This window comes from Diospyros lotus, chromosome 12 (genome assembly GCF_014633365.1).
Source record: "Diospyros lotus cultivar Yz01 chromosome 12, ASM1463336v1, whole genome shotgun sequence".
In the NCBI taxonomy this organism is placed as follows: Eukaryota; Viridiplantae; Streptophyta; class Magnoliopsida; order Ericales; family Ebenaceae; genus Diospyros; species Diospyros lotus.
In genome coordinates, this window is record NC_068349.1 from 9016834 (window position 1) to 9031254 (window position 14421).

General features: G+C 36.1%; 1 protein-coding gene across 3 annotated transcripts; it reads right to left on the reverse strand.

Annotated features, from left to right (window-relative positions):
• Window positions 1-410: 410 nt before the first annotated feature.
• Window positions 411-3495, reverse strand: LOC127813946 (NAC domain-containing protein 71-like). Of its 3 annotated transcripts, none has more exons than XM_052355103.1 (6): window positions 3348-3495; window positions 2589-2670; window positions 1817-2094; window positions 1378-1710; window positions 1041-1281; window positions 411-948 (listed from the first exon to the last, which is right to left on the reverse strand). In XM_052355103.1, exons 3-6 carry the CDS (start codon window positions 2066-2068, stop codon window positions 836-838), a joined length of 939 nt encoding a protein of 312 aa, XP_052211063.1. In that variant the 5' UTR covers window positions 2069-2094; window positions 2589-2670; window positions 3348-3495; the 3' UTR covers window positions 411-835. The 3 variants fall into 3 exon arrangements, with proteins under 3 accessions (XP_052211063.1, XP_052211062.1, XP_052211061.1); XM_052355102.1 differs by lacking the exon at window positions 3348-3495 and adding an exon at window positions 2827-3284; XM_052355101.1 differs by lacking the exon at window positions 3348-3495 and having other exon boundaries at window positions 2589-3285.
• Between the last annotated feature and the right edge of the window lie 10926 nt (window positions 3496-14421).

A 14421-nucleotide genomic window follows, 5' to 3' on the forward strand; every position in this document is an offset into this window, starting at 1 on the left:
TTTGCTTTCTCTATCCATCCTCACACCCAAGCCTAGACAGAAAGGTTGCACTTTGCACATGATCAATTTCGAATTTTTCTCAACAATAATTTGCATATTCTTGGAATGATGCTAGCAACCCACCACCCTTATATATATATATATTATATTCTACAGTCTTATGATTTTTTTTTTTATAAATGATGACTCATGTTATTTATATATGAAGAATTCATATGATATAAAATGAGATATTATTTTGTATAAAAGTGATATGGTTAAGACTAATTGTCTATAATTAGATGACATGTGGTCGGTCATATGATCTATTTATTAATTAAATAAGTACTATCGCCCTTCTACTACACAAACTTAAATGTTTCGCAAGTCAACTAACCTTTATAATAACTCTAAATAAATAGAGGATATAATAATGCAAAACAAGATTTTATCCACCCAACAATATAAGTCAGCTGACATTCATCGCACTATCAATAGCAAGTCGGAAGCAAAAAAGTCTCTCCATTGGTCTAGCTAGGTTCGCATTCAAATATTATTGGTAATATTTTGCATCATCAACAAGATTCTAGTAATTTGGATTACCTGCACAGCATAACATGAGCAGGGTCAACAGTTACAGTTACTAGACCAACACCAGCACCAGCACTAGCACCACCATATATATACGAAGCTGCAAGCTATACAGCAACCACACTTGTACAGTAGGGGCAGAACTCATAGTTTTCACTCCAAGAACAACGTTAAAAGGCGTTGTCACAGAGGATTATTCCAGATTCTCACAAGCTAAAACCAAGTAGCCAGCATAGCATTGTTCAAGGTTTGGCAGAAGAAGCTCTCACATCACAATGACCATGTTGTCTTCCTGTGACCAAAGGCCGCCAAGTTCCCCCGAGCTCCCATCTCCGCTGCTCTGTCTACAGATCGTTGCTTGCTCCCAAGTTTCTTGTCCTGCATTAAGAATCGAATCAACTAAAAGTGACTCAGGTCTCTTCCCGGGGAGGATTTTTAAATTTCTCGGTGAATTAGTCTGGTAATCACACCTTCATATGGCATGTCCTCAATTCCACAATATCCCATGTAGTCTGTGTGCCTTGAGTAGGGTGACATGCATTGGAATTGGCTGAGATTGTCGCCGAGTTCAACTTCCTCCACAAAATTCGAGTAGGATGAGCTAGGTGAGATCTCATGCTGATTATATGTTTGCCAGCATTGGCTAAGAGTGTTTGGATCAGACTCATAATGTGGCAAGTGTCCCGGTTTGCCTTGTCCTTGTGAGTAGTCCTGCATCAATTCGAACAAAAGAATGTCCTTGGGAACTCATCGTGATGAAGCTGGCATCCAGAAGTGAAAAGGGGCAACGAGGTTGAATTTTAGTACCTTTGAAGAGTCGAGGATAAAATCAGGCGACACCCAGGTGCTACCGGGATTGGTAATGGTACCTATCAAGCATGCCTCGTTAACCATAATTTGTGCACTCTGATATGAAGAAGTAACAGGACTCGGAAAGTTACTCCCATTGCACCGGTGACTTGTTTGAAATGATGTGTCCTCAGAGATCATCAGGGTCTGATCACTTGAAATCCTTGCAAAGCAGTTTTCTTCATTGTTTGAACGTTTCCCAACCTGCTTAGCCTTTGGTTCTCCCTGAAAATCACTCGTCTTCTGCGTGCTATCATTCTTTTTAATGACACGGCACAAAGCAAAAGCTCCCTGAAAATCAAAATTCAGTGAACGCTTCGTATTATTGTCCCTCCATCCTGGAGGCTTTTGGGAATCCGAGCTATATGACCCTCAATAATGAAACTGCTAAATTTACCTGAAAACATGGTAATCCTTGAGAAGTATCATCACAGAGCCGATATTCATGCATTACCCAGTCTGTTCGATCCCCCATTGGGGCTCGCCCCCGGTAGAACACCAGGGTCTTCCTGTAACCGGTGACAGCGGACTGACAGACAACCTTCCGGTCTTTACCAGTGGCTTTCCAGTAGCCAGCTTTGGTAGCACGATTCGTGCGTGATCCATTTGGGTATTTCCTATCCCGGGGACAGAAGAAGAACCATTCCATGTCGCGACTAGGAAGGAATGATTTCACTGCAATTCATGTCTCGCTCATCAGGATCCTCAAATTCCCAAATAACATTTAATCCAAAGAGGGAACAGACAAATAAAGAAACTTTTACTGCTGAAGTTGCAAATTATGATTTCAAAAACCAGAATTCCAAGGGAAGAGAACAGAACTGGAAATAAATATAAAACCAAGAAAGCAAATACTTTCCAACAGCAGAAATTCTCAACTTGCATATTGGTGGAAATCCCAGTTCCATTACAGAAGCCAGAAATTCATTTGATCTCAGTGAAAAATTAAGGAGTCGAGAACATTAAAACTGGACCAACTCTGCCTAAATAATCACTTCACAACAACATAGCAGTGGCAAATTCATCACGTTACAGAATCTATAAGTAATTACGCCATAATACATCATCTAAACCAATTACTTCGTATGACATTCAGCAAGGAATTTCTTCAAATAGATGGAAGGCACAAAAGCAAAAGCTAAAACAAACTTTTAACGAAGAATTAATACCTGGCAGCTCCCATGGATCAAATTTGTACAAATCAATCACAGGAATCACTTCAAGCTCAATCTCCTGTCCCTCAACTTTTCTCTGCAGATAATATCCCACCAATTCTTCATCAGTTGGATGGAACCGAAACCCCGGTGGCAATGATGCCCCTCCCATTTTCTCACTCCCCAATCTACTCAAATTCTTGAAATCTAGGAAAATAAAAAAAGAGGGAAGAACTCAGAAAAATTTTCTCACAGCTTTTGCTAGCCCTGTGATCAAGTCCCCATGCTGTACCTACTGAAAATTTGGAAGATCCAAAAATAAAAGCTTTCCTCAACACAAAACTTCTTCTCAAGGATTGCAAACAACTGCCATAGTTTGCACCCGTTGTGCAACAGAATCATTTTCCTGGAAAATTCAATTTTTCTTTATGATGGTCAGCCTTCCCCCACCAACCCCGCCTGAAATTTGATCTCAAAAACAAAATCAACTAGGATTTTCAAAGGGTACGGACTCCCGAGGGACAGTTAGAATTACCAAAAGTGAATCTTTTCCAACTCCCAGAAACCTAAACCAATTCAAAACGTGTTAAAAGTAGAAAGTTTTGAATGGTTCAGATTAAAACTTGTGACCCAGAAACGATATAGACAAGAAATCAAGTGTTGTAGTAGAGAGAGTGAGCTGTGCAGAGTAGAAACAGAGCAGTGTGGGTGAGTGTTATATAGGGATGGGAGAAGAAACAGTCCAAAAATTTGATGCACCGAAAGGTTGCTTACCTGTATGAAACCAACAAAAAATTCCAAGGCCTCGCCCCATGAACTCAAACCAGTTCACACCTAAGACTAAGAAACCACTTGATTCCCACTAAAATTAGCGCTAATTGGAGTAAATCTAATGCCTTGGTCTTTTTTTCTTAGTTTTTGTCCTCTTCTTGCAAATTGTACTCCAATGTACATTTTTGGCTAGGCAAATAATCTTTACGAGGCAAATCCTTTTAGAACTCATCTAAAAATGAGAGAGGAATAGGGGAAATAGGTCCATCTTATCGATTTGATTGACTATCATGTTTACAATTTTATTTAAGTGATGTCTATCCCATTTAAACTTCATATTGGCCACTTAGATAATTCACTTCTCACTTCTATCAATACTAAAATGGATATTAATGGTGCTCTTGTGAAAATCTTCAAGAAATTTATGAAGAAGGTGGTCGGAATGCTCATTCGAAACTCAATAACCATGATGAAATGTTATCCCAATGCTTAGAAATAAAAATGGAACATGTATAGAGAAAGTAAGCAAGCTTAGTAATAAGCATCACAGTCTTTCCAACCCTTTATACCTGTCATCTTGATCTTGCTTTGCCTTACTAGTAACACTGTATTTAATCTTAGATGTCTTTGAAGTATCATGCACGCCAGTCCTTTGCCGAGATAATTGGCAATAACGATAAGTGCATCAATTATAAATTGTGAAATTACTCCAAAATATTGCCATAAAAGTAAGGTTTCTCTTTACACTTTGCTTGCTTACAGTATCATTAAATTTCAATTGATGCCTATAACATTTAAACTTGAGGTGGCCTACCTATATCAACAGCACCCTTTCCATATATAATACATACTAAAATGGTAATAAACAATGGAATTAATCCAAACTTTTTTGTCATGAAAGATCACCAATCCAATTTATTTAGTCTCTTACAGATCACCATGAGTCAGAGAACAACACTTTGATTGGTTACAAATCTTGGGATTAATCCAACTTTGTCTCACAAAAGATCCTCCAAGTTCTTCAGCCTCCTTAAGAATCATCATAGTCTGACAATACACTTTTGTTTAGTGAGAGTGATAGTTTGTGTAATTGGGGGTGGCCCAGCGTTCAAGGAGAGGGGCCCTGAAAGTGCTTGCTTAGCTTATTGGAAGCTTTTGGCATGACCAAGGCCGTGCCTTTATTGGCACTTTGTCGTAAAGTTTGGTGGAATTTAATGGGACCAACTAATGAATAAATTTGCAAAATAACAATATTGTGATCTATTCAACTATATGCTTTGCCTTACACATTAGGCAGGAAAAGTAAGAACAATAATATTATTATTAATAATTTAAAGAGAAAAAGATGTATGGTTTGCAAAAAGAAGAGGTATTTAATTATACGAGAAAAGATTTTTTATCAAATTGAAATTGCCACCTATAAATAGTTGCAAACCCTTAGGAGTAAGCAAAAAAGAAGGAAAGGTAAAAAGAGAGAAGAAAAAGAAGCATGGGTTAAGGCTTTAAAACAAGGAGGGAAGGGGTCCTTTGGTTACAATTGCAAGCCAACTCATATATCTTTATACCATCAAAAGCTTGAAACTGGTATGAACTCTTGAACTTTTGGTTTTATATTATTCTTGCTTTTATTTTTTTATAGGCTCAGCTTTCTCAAAAAGTTTGCAGATATATATATATATATATATATATTGCTAGAGAAAAGGATAATTTTTAAAAATATTTCACATGACAATTTGATTTAACTTTAAGTTAATTATTGATAGTGACTTATATGTCCTGTAATGTCTCATATCTCGACATAATATACAAAGACAATTTAAGAGATTGATCAAATCCCCTATTTGGTTACAGGTTACAGTGATGGTATCATAATTCTATTCAACCCTAAAATTCAAGTCACACATGGCAAGGGACAACGTGAGAATCAAATGACAAGAGTGATCGCTTTTAAATTTGATCATTAATTATCTTTTAAAAAAAACACTCTATAATGTAATTGAATTACCACCCCAATGATTAGAGTTTATATATTTTGTTATCCTATACATTTTCCCCAACTACTAATGACAAGAAGGCCACAAATGTTAAATATAATACAGTCATTCCGAGTAGCCTAACTCCAAAATATCATCAACTTCAAAGTTTTAATGAATTTGCTTCTCAAGTAGCTTAACATATGCAAAATACATGAAGTCCATTCATGAACTTCCACATGGTAGTGCTATTTAGTTGTCAACTTCACGTTGAAACCCTATTCATGAACTTTAACATATACAAACTGATTATTCTAAAAGCAAGAGGACCAGTATATGATATTCATACATATCAAAGTAATCAGTAACAATTACAAATTTTATGCATAAAACTATCGTAAAAATCCCAATTATTCTCGAAAGTAATTGAAGAAAGAGGTGGGTGGTTGGAAGTGGGATTATTTGGTGTGAAATGGAGTTAATTTGAGGGTAAGAAATTAATTAAAGTTGGTCAAAATGTAGGAGAAGATGAAGGAATTAATTAATAGGGCATGGAATATGGAGAGCTTTTGGATGGATGCAGCTTGCATGTCATGGGGAAATGCAAATTATGTCCAAAGAGACAGGCCAGGCCCACCTTGTGATCGATCAGTACTCGGCTCTATTTGCCTACTTTCGGTCCTTTGTCCCTTTATCATGCTGCCCTGTGGAATCTGCTTCCCCCACTTCATATTCAACGGTTTAAGATAAATTACAGAAAGATATCATCAGGCCAATCCCAATGTGATGTCAAAACATATATAACTGGCACAGTGACACTTGCTACATTGATAGCCCCAAAATGGGTTGGTAGAGAAAAACACTTTGGAGGCCTCCGAGGCACCCACAATCTGATGTTCGAGATTGATTAGCAGGCAATATCTCTTGTGTTTAGATTTTAGGTCTTAATTTGAGTATAATATCTAATTCTTGTCGTTTTTTTTTTTATAATAATATTAGAAGACTTGTTGAAAAGTGAGTGCACTAAATGGGTTGATCCATAAAGATATATAGGAGTGAAAATGATTTAACTCAACCGATCACACACAAGATCAATAGAAGCATCACTATCTTTTATAAATTTATAGAATCAAACAATATATCTTTGAATTTTGACATCCCTTTAATAAACTATTAAGGTATAATTAGATTGTTAAAATTACAAAAGTTGGGACCCACACTTTCAAACATAAGTTTGAATATGTTCAAATTCTTTCCCTAAACCCACAAAAGGTTGCACTCCTTGATGACTAGACAATCAATGGAAGAAGCTTTGAACCTACCCATATATATATATATATTTGTTCGCATAAATCTGGTGCTATATATAGCTAGCTAGGTTTCTTCAAGAAGGTAATGATAATAATCATTAGATAAGAGGCAAATCAGTGTGTTTGGAAAAAGATTCAGATGCATTGGATTGTTCAAATCTAGTAAGGAATTTAATAAATTTTAATATTTAATATTTATTAAATTAATTAAAATATAACACCTACATTAACAAGCAAATAAGTTTAAAAATTCATTAAAATTCCAACCCTATCTTTAATAGTGGTGTATTATTTATCAATGTAGTATTTGTTAATTAAGATATAAATAAAAAAATATAATATAAAAAGTGTTTTAGATAAAAATATATTTTATTATATTTATTTAAAAAAATTATGTGATTTTTTATATTAAATTTTTTAAATAAATTATCTTAATATAATTTTATTTTAATAATCGTTAACACAAGCAAGGAGGGGACATTTTGGGAGGCCACAGGCATGTATTTGTGTGCCCTTTTCCAAATGACCAAATTAATCTTTATTAAGGACTCATCATGAGTATGAACTGTGTGACTCATCATGCGTTTGAACTGCGTGGGGGCACATCAGAGACTTTTCCACCACCATTCACTCTCACCGTCGCGTCCACTGATGTGGGGAAGGCCTTGCCTCCATTTAAAAGATTGCTCACGTGGTGAAAATGAAAAGAGTGGTGGCTCATTTTAATCCAACCAAAGATATATATATATAATAACTCTAGCTATATGAGATTGACTACAAGAGTCTTTTATCTTTTGTGAGGTCCAAATATTTTGGCCTTATTTTTAATATAATATGTTGTTGTAAAAGATATAAGTAAAAATTTATAGACTGGGACCCTCAAGTTAGAATAGAACCAAGCAAGGAACAAGGAATTACAAGCAGAGAGTTAAAGTATCAGGTTGTATTTGGGGAGCGGTGGCGTGGAGGGCGATGGCAATAATGGTGGAAGATCTGTGTTGCTTGTTGCAAGAGAGAGTGGAGCTTGGAAAGAAGAAGGAATAGGGAATGCGTGAGCCGGAAAACGCTTGCATTTTTCGCGTTTTCAATTTTTACTGTATTTTGGTTGAAAACAGCCAAAACTTTTTTTTGTTGTTTTCCATTTTCTTCACAAATTTTTTCCTTGTTTTTAAAAATATTTTTTTGAAAATAACAAAGAAAATACGTTTTTGGTATTTTGAAAAATTGAAAACAAAAAACGACCCGAAAACGCCAAAGAGAACAGGCCCTCCTTATCTTTTGTGAGGTCCAAATATTTTGGTCTTATTTTTAATAAAATATGTTGTTGTAAAAAAATAAGTAAAAATTTATAGATTGGGATGCTCAAGTTAGGGTAGAACTAAGCAAGGAACAAGGAATTGCAAGCCGAGAGTTAAAGTATCAGGTTGTATTTTGGGAGAGAGTTTGATTTGTTGTCCAAGAGAAGTTGTGTCTTTATTTGAGAGAGAGAAATTGATTAGCCCAAGTCTCTTGAATAGGCAACTATTGGACTTGAATAAGCAGCTCAAGGATGAAGTAGGAGAGTGTAAGGTGATTGCCTAGGGGAGTGCTCCATTGTCCAGGAGAGAAGCTCTGCATGGAAACACATAGTCCAAAGGCGAGTGGAGATTTTCCCATGCAGCCTCTCTAATACTTAAGTTAGATGTAGTCTTCATGATGTTTTGCAGAAGCAAACGAAATGTATGAATAAGCAGATGAATGCTATAAACAAGCAACTTTAGTTATCTGGGATAAGCATGGCACGTTTATCTATAAAGATAAGAAGATAAACTACAAGTGTATGAAGATGAGAAGTCTTATAGAAGGTTTTGAAAAAAGATCCCTCAAGATGCAAGGCGGCGGCGGGGGGGGGGGGGGGAGGGGATATGTGTGAAGGGGACACATGGCATGCATGCACAAAATGTGTAAGTTATTGTCTTAAGTTAAGCATGGAATGGGTCTAGTGAAAAATCCCCCATTCCCCACCTTGGAAGAGTAGTCCTTTAAGAGAATAAGAGCCTTTGAAACTTGTGCAATGATAAGGTATAGTTATCTGGAAAAAGGTTTCCCTTTTCATTCCCAATGAGAGTAATTCAATCGCGTCTATATTGTTATACTTGTGTGTAAAGGTTATTCCTCTGGGAAAATGGTCATCTTTTATCTTCATGAAGAGAACTCATCTTCCTAGGAGAAAGATACTTCCTTAGTGAGAATAACACGTTCCCCCGGAGGGTAGATTACAACAATGACTCCCCACTATTATTTTTTACTAAAAGTCAAAGGGAAGAGTAAATTCTGAGTAGCGGAGTTGTCTAGGAGAAGTGCCTTACTTACCCCAGTAGTGTATTCTAGTTGCCCTAGAGAAAAGCACGGACTTTGTTGCACGGTGTAGGGAATCGTCAAGTCTGACATCCTCCAACCGTAAGAAATTGTAATTATGGAATGCCGATTGACCTTCTAAGGAAGAGAGTATAAATAAGAGAAGTTACATCATGCGGAGTTCCCCTACGCTTCTAAGTTTGACAGTACTTGTGTACTTTGACTGTCCTAGAGAATTGTTTTTGAGTTGCCTTGGAAAAAGAATTATACACTGTCTTGGAAAACGTTTTATTCCTTTCCTTGAAGAACCACAACTGCTGCCTCGGAGAACTTCGTGTCAAATTTTTTACTAAAGTAAATCTCCGCAGGCATGGCGAGAATCAAGTACATGAACAGGGCCAATGAGAAAGAAGAGAGTGGTGAAGAAACAACAATCTCTTAGGGCCAACCCATTTTTCTTAACATATATAGTTGATGCCAAGAGGTTGAGAGTCGCTTACAATATCCCACCCCCACATTTAGTAAAGAAGCTGCGTAGAAGGGAAGCGTGTATGACACAAATTAAAGGAGGAGGAATAGTTGTGCACAAGGATAACCTTTGGGTTGGTCTCCATTTCCCTCTCTATCTGTTTGGGATGGAGTTCTTGAGCCTAAGGGTGTTCAAAAAAATCGACAAATCGCAAAAACCGACCAAATCGAACCTTACCGCATGATTTTTTGAGAAGGGCGGTTTGGTACAGTTTGAGAAATCCTCAAACCACAAACCACACAGTTTGAAGATTTCTCGATTCGGTTTAAAATCGAACTACTCGAGTATAATATTATAATAAAAAAACTATGAAACAATTTATTTACATCATGAACCAAAATAGATCTCAAACCAAAAAAACAAATCTCAAACAGATTGTATAAATAAAAGATTGTTATATAATCTTTTATTTGTTTTGGTTCATGGGCTAAATAGTTGATGAAACAATTTATGAAACCATAGAAATCACACCACGAAAATGAGTGGATTAATATTTTGGATGTTTTGGGCAAATCGCGAAAACCACACTGAACTGCATCGCATTTTCTGGTGTGGTTCGATGTGGTTTCCGCGCACCAAACCAAATCGTGCGATCTAGTTTGACAGAAAAATTGCACAAGCAATTTGACTACTAAAAATGTTAAAAATCGACCAACCGAACTATGCACTCCCCCACTTGAGCCAAAATAACATGGTTCAAACCCAAGTCCACCCAAATGGATGAGATTTACTAGTAGGGTTCTTTGTCCTATGTAAAGAACGAGGAATGGTACCCACCACAGAGTTATTCAACTACTTTTATCACTCTCGAGTCATGGAGATGCGGTAGCACTTTTTCACTTAACAAAAAGGTGTGTAGTAGTGAGGGATATTCATTAAGTCTCCACCAAAGGTGGATCACTTTGAGACTCGGTGGATTGCGGTAAGGCCATCGTTGACATGGTGTGCACCTCAATTCTGGTGTGGTGAAAAAGTTAGGGCAGCCAATCCTTTTACAATTAATGCTTGCAGTCATAATTGTGAAAGTAAAATATCAAGTTGCCATGGCTCGTCTCCTTAGGGAAGAATCTGTTAGTGTAGGTGCTCTAGACCCAATCATATTGGGCATGTTGTACACTGACAATTGTAATCATGTTATTATTTGAATAAGGAGTTATTCAAATTCACAAGAAGTCATTCTATTAGTTTCTTGTTATTATTGTAATAACTAAATGAAACTAGATAGAAGTCCATATGATGTATACTGTGAATAATCTATAAAGATGTGAGATGATGCATCACAGTTTATAGACATCATTAAATTTCCCAAGTCGTAGCAATGTCAAGAATGGACATTGACAATTGCGGTAAGACTTGTATGTGCTATGTTTTTGCTATGTGATAGCAATGGGGGTCTCACACCCATAGGCATGGGGATGCCTAGACAAGTACATAGGTGACCAATGTTGGAGAATGTGTCACTGGACATGACTCGCCACGAGAATCCATTTTGGTTATATGTTGATGGAATTCTCATACGAGATGGGTGTAACTAATCCTTGGACCTGAGGTTGTCACGGTCATCTCATAAGAAGACCGGTATGCTTTGACATCGTTTCGATGGGCCTAGACAAAGGCTGCACGTGGGCGATCGTTGGGTATATCATGAGGCTTATGGAGATGGGTGCATAGCCAAGATGGGACTCGTCTATCCCTTGATAGAGGATGATGTATCTAAGGCGCATTCGGTGGATATTCACTTTAAATCCATGGCCATGGTGAAAGAGATCAATAAGGAGTTATTGATTCACTTTCTATTAAGTGAAGATATCCGAAAGACCGAAGAAAACTCATGTGATCGTTATCAAGCAACACATCGCCATACTTGAGATCACATAAGATACATTGACGAGAGGATCGTATTACACGGTAACCATGCTCGTGAAAGGTTATTTGTGGATTATGAATCCTTCTGAATAATTGGGTAGGCATGACGCCTTGCTAGAGGCCAATCTTGTCTTATGTGTTCGTACCGACACATTGCCAACATATTCGGAAGCCTAATGAGTCATACGCAATAGGCACGGTCCCTGGCTTAAACCAGGAGAGTGGACGTATGGTTAAGTGGGACACTTCGGCAAGAAGTTGTGCCGTCGTAGGTTCTCACGAAAAAAGAACAGATAGACGTAATGACGTCGATATGACGAGGAGTCGTCGTGATGGAAAGAGTTTCCTAAAAATGGCATTTGATTAAATTAGGAAGGAGTTTCTAATTTAATGATTTTCTATTTGTTTGAGTGGCAAATAGGAAATAAAATATTTTTGGGCTTAAGTTAATATTTAGACTAAATTGGATTTGGGCCAAATATTAAAATAAATATTATATTTGGACTAAATTAGATTTGGGCCAAATATTAAATATTATATTTGGACCAAATTAGATTTGGGCCAAATATTAAATAAAATATATTTGGGCTTGAATTAGATTTGGGCCATAATATTTTATTTAACCTATAAAAGGATTGGGCCATTTAATTATATTTCTAGTTGGACTAGAATAAGCCCACTTATGATTCTAATTAAATTAGAATTAATGGGCTAGCCCAATCCATTAGGGTTTTAGAAACCCTAGGATATTTCATTATAAATATCCTTTTATAGGTTGCCCATTATAGAGGTGATTTTTGGTGTCGTTTTTCAAGAGTTGAAAAACGCATTGCCGTTCACTCTTCCCCGTTTCTTTTGGCATCGATTTGAAACGTGGGTGTTCTTTTACCGTCCATACACAAGCCGCGCAAAGGAGAAGGAGCTAGCACTCCTATTCCGCTCTCCTTGCCAACGGACGCGTGCCGCGTATCACGAGTTAGAGGCCGGACGCTTGGACGGCTCGAATCCGCGAACGACTCGATAATCTAAAGGTTAGATTTATTTATTTGTTTGTGAATGATTTGATTTCGACGTTGATCCAATCGCCGGGATCGGGGTAAGGTTCAAAATTTTTGAACTACGCTACTTGCCCCGTAGCGATCTTGCTTTACTTTCAGAATCGTTCAATCTCTTCGATTTACTCTCTGATAATCGATTGAGGGGTGTTGGTTGGTTTCTTAAGAAGGGGGGAACCCTCAAGGCAAGTAGTGCCTCAAAGGGCAGAAACTCAAGGAAGAAATGAAGAACCCAATGGTGCTTGCTTCCCTTCTTTTCTCATTTTTGCTATTCTTTTCTTTTTGTTTTCCATTTCTTCATGTACTTAAAGTTATACGTCTCATATAAGAGTTCTAACCTTATTTTATGTTTGTTGCAGAAATGAGGCACTTTAGGCGAGAGAAGCTTAAGAAGTCACAACCGCACAACCCCAAGCCACTAAAGCCCGAGGGGAAACTGAGGCCACCTTGGTGATGAAGAGAAAAAAGGCACGCTCGAGCACTCAACAAACAAGGCTGGCACCTTAGCCCAACCACCAATCATTCTTCCTCCCTTGCTACCATCCTTGGTACCCTCTGGAAGATCTTATGGTCGGTAAAGGACATTCCCCCCCCCCCCCTTCATTGGAAGTTACCACACTATGATTATTGTTGAGCCAACTTGCTCATATTAATTAAATTTTGATAATTAACAAAAATATTTTTATGATATAAATGTATTTTTTTCTCATATAAAAAAAATAAATTTATTTTGAATTAAAAGTGGGTACAAAGAGTAAATTTATTTTGAATTAAAGGTGGATTGCCTTTAAATATATTTCTTTCTTTTAATCATTTATGTCTCAAAAGTTTATGTTTGAATTTTCATTTATTGATAAATGCTTTTATTACTTATACAAAAAGTATATTTATTTTGAATTAAAGGAAAATTATTTTTAAACATGTTTTCTCTTTCTCATACAAAAAGTAAATTTATTTTGAATTAAAGAGAATTAGTTTTAAACATATTTTCTCTTACTCATGCAAAAAGTAAATTTATTTTGAATTAAAAGAGATTGCTTTTAGATATGTTTTCTTATTTTAATCATTTATATCTCAAAAGTTTATATTTGAATTTTCAAATCTCGATTTCTCATGAAAAAAATAAATTTATTTTGAATTAAATGTGAGACATATTTTCTTATTGTTTGAGAAAACCTATACATTTTTTGAATTTCAAACTTCATATTAACCTTTTCTTTAGTGGCTAAAATGCTTATAAATATCCCTAAACTCATTTTTTGAGTATCTATTGCATATATTGTACATCCAAAGCTCTCAAGCTAATTTTCAAGCATTTCAAGGCTCTCAAAGATTCACTGTTCATCTACCGAAGAGCCACAAGGCAAAAGAAGAAAAAGATATCCCAAAGCCGAATCCAATCTTCTCCATTCAAACTGAGGTCACATTTTATTTATTTATTTAAATATTATTACCTTGTATAATTTATTTTTAATTGCTTATTTGTGTCTAAGTGTGGACAAATTATTTGTATCATTTAAATTACTATTGTGGATTGTATAGGTTTCATAGAACCGTTAAAATCTAAGTAAATCTAGTTTTCAAGATAAGGTAGGGAGAAAACCTTGGTGTTGGTGATTTTCTTAGAACCCATTGTAATCTAGGAGTGTATTTAATTTTCAAGATGAGCTAGTGTGAAAACCTTGGTGAGATTAGTGGAACTCCAAGGGTGGTTAAGACCTTGGAAGAGTGAAGTAGGTGTGTGTGGAGACACCGAATCACTATAAATTGTCTTGTGCCTCATTTATTTATTTTTTCTATATCTTATGGCTTGCAATTTATTAATGTCAAACTTACATATACATCGTTATAAAATCTTAACTTGTTTAAAATTAAATAATAAGAATTTAATTAAAAGAAAATAATTTTTATATATTCTTAGAGAAAATAATTAATCAATAATATTTATTAAAAGGGAGAAAAATTTTAAACACTCAATTTACCTCCCTCTTGAGTGGCCATACCTTA

Excerpts from the sequence above, each read along its gene's own strand:
- LOC127813946 (XM_052355101.1), bottom strand. The coding sequence starts at position 2,745 with ATGGGAGGGGCATCATTGCCACCGGGGTTTCGGTTCCATCCAACTGAT. Across the intron at positions 1,282-1,377 it reads TTATCCTCGACTCTTCAAAG|GACTACTCACAAGGACAAGG; the intron begins GTACTAAAATTC and ends GAATTGATGCAG. Across the intron at positions 949-1,040 it reads TGAGGACATGCCATATGAAG|GACAAGAAACTTGGGAGCAA; the intron begins GTGTGATTACCA and ends TTCTTAATGCAG.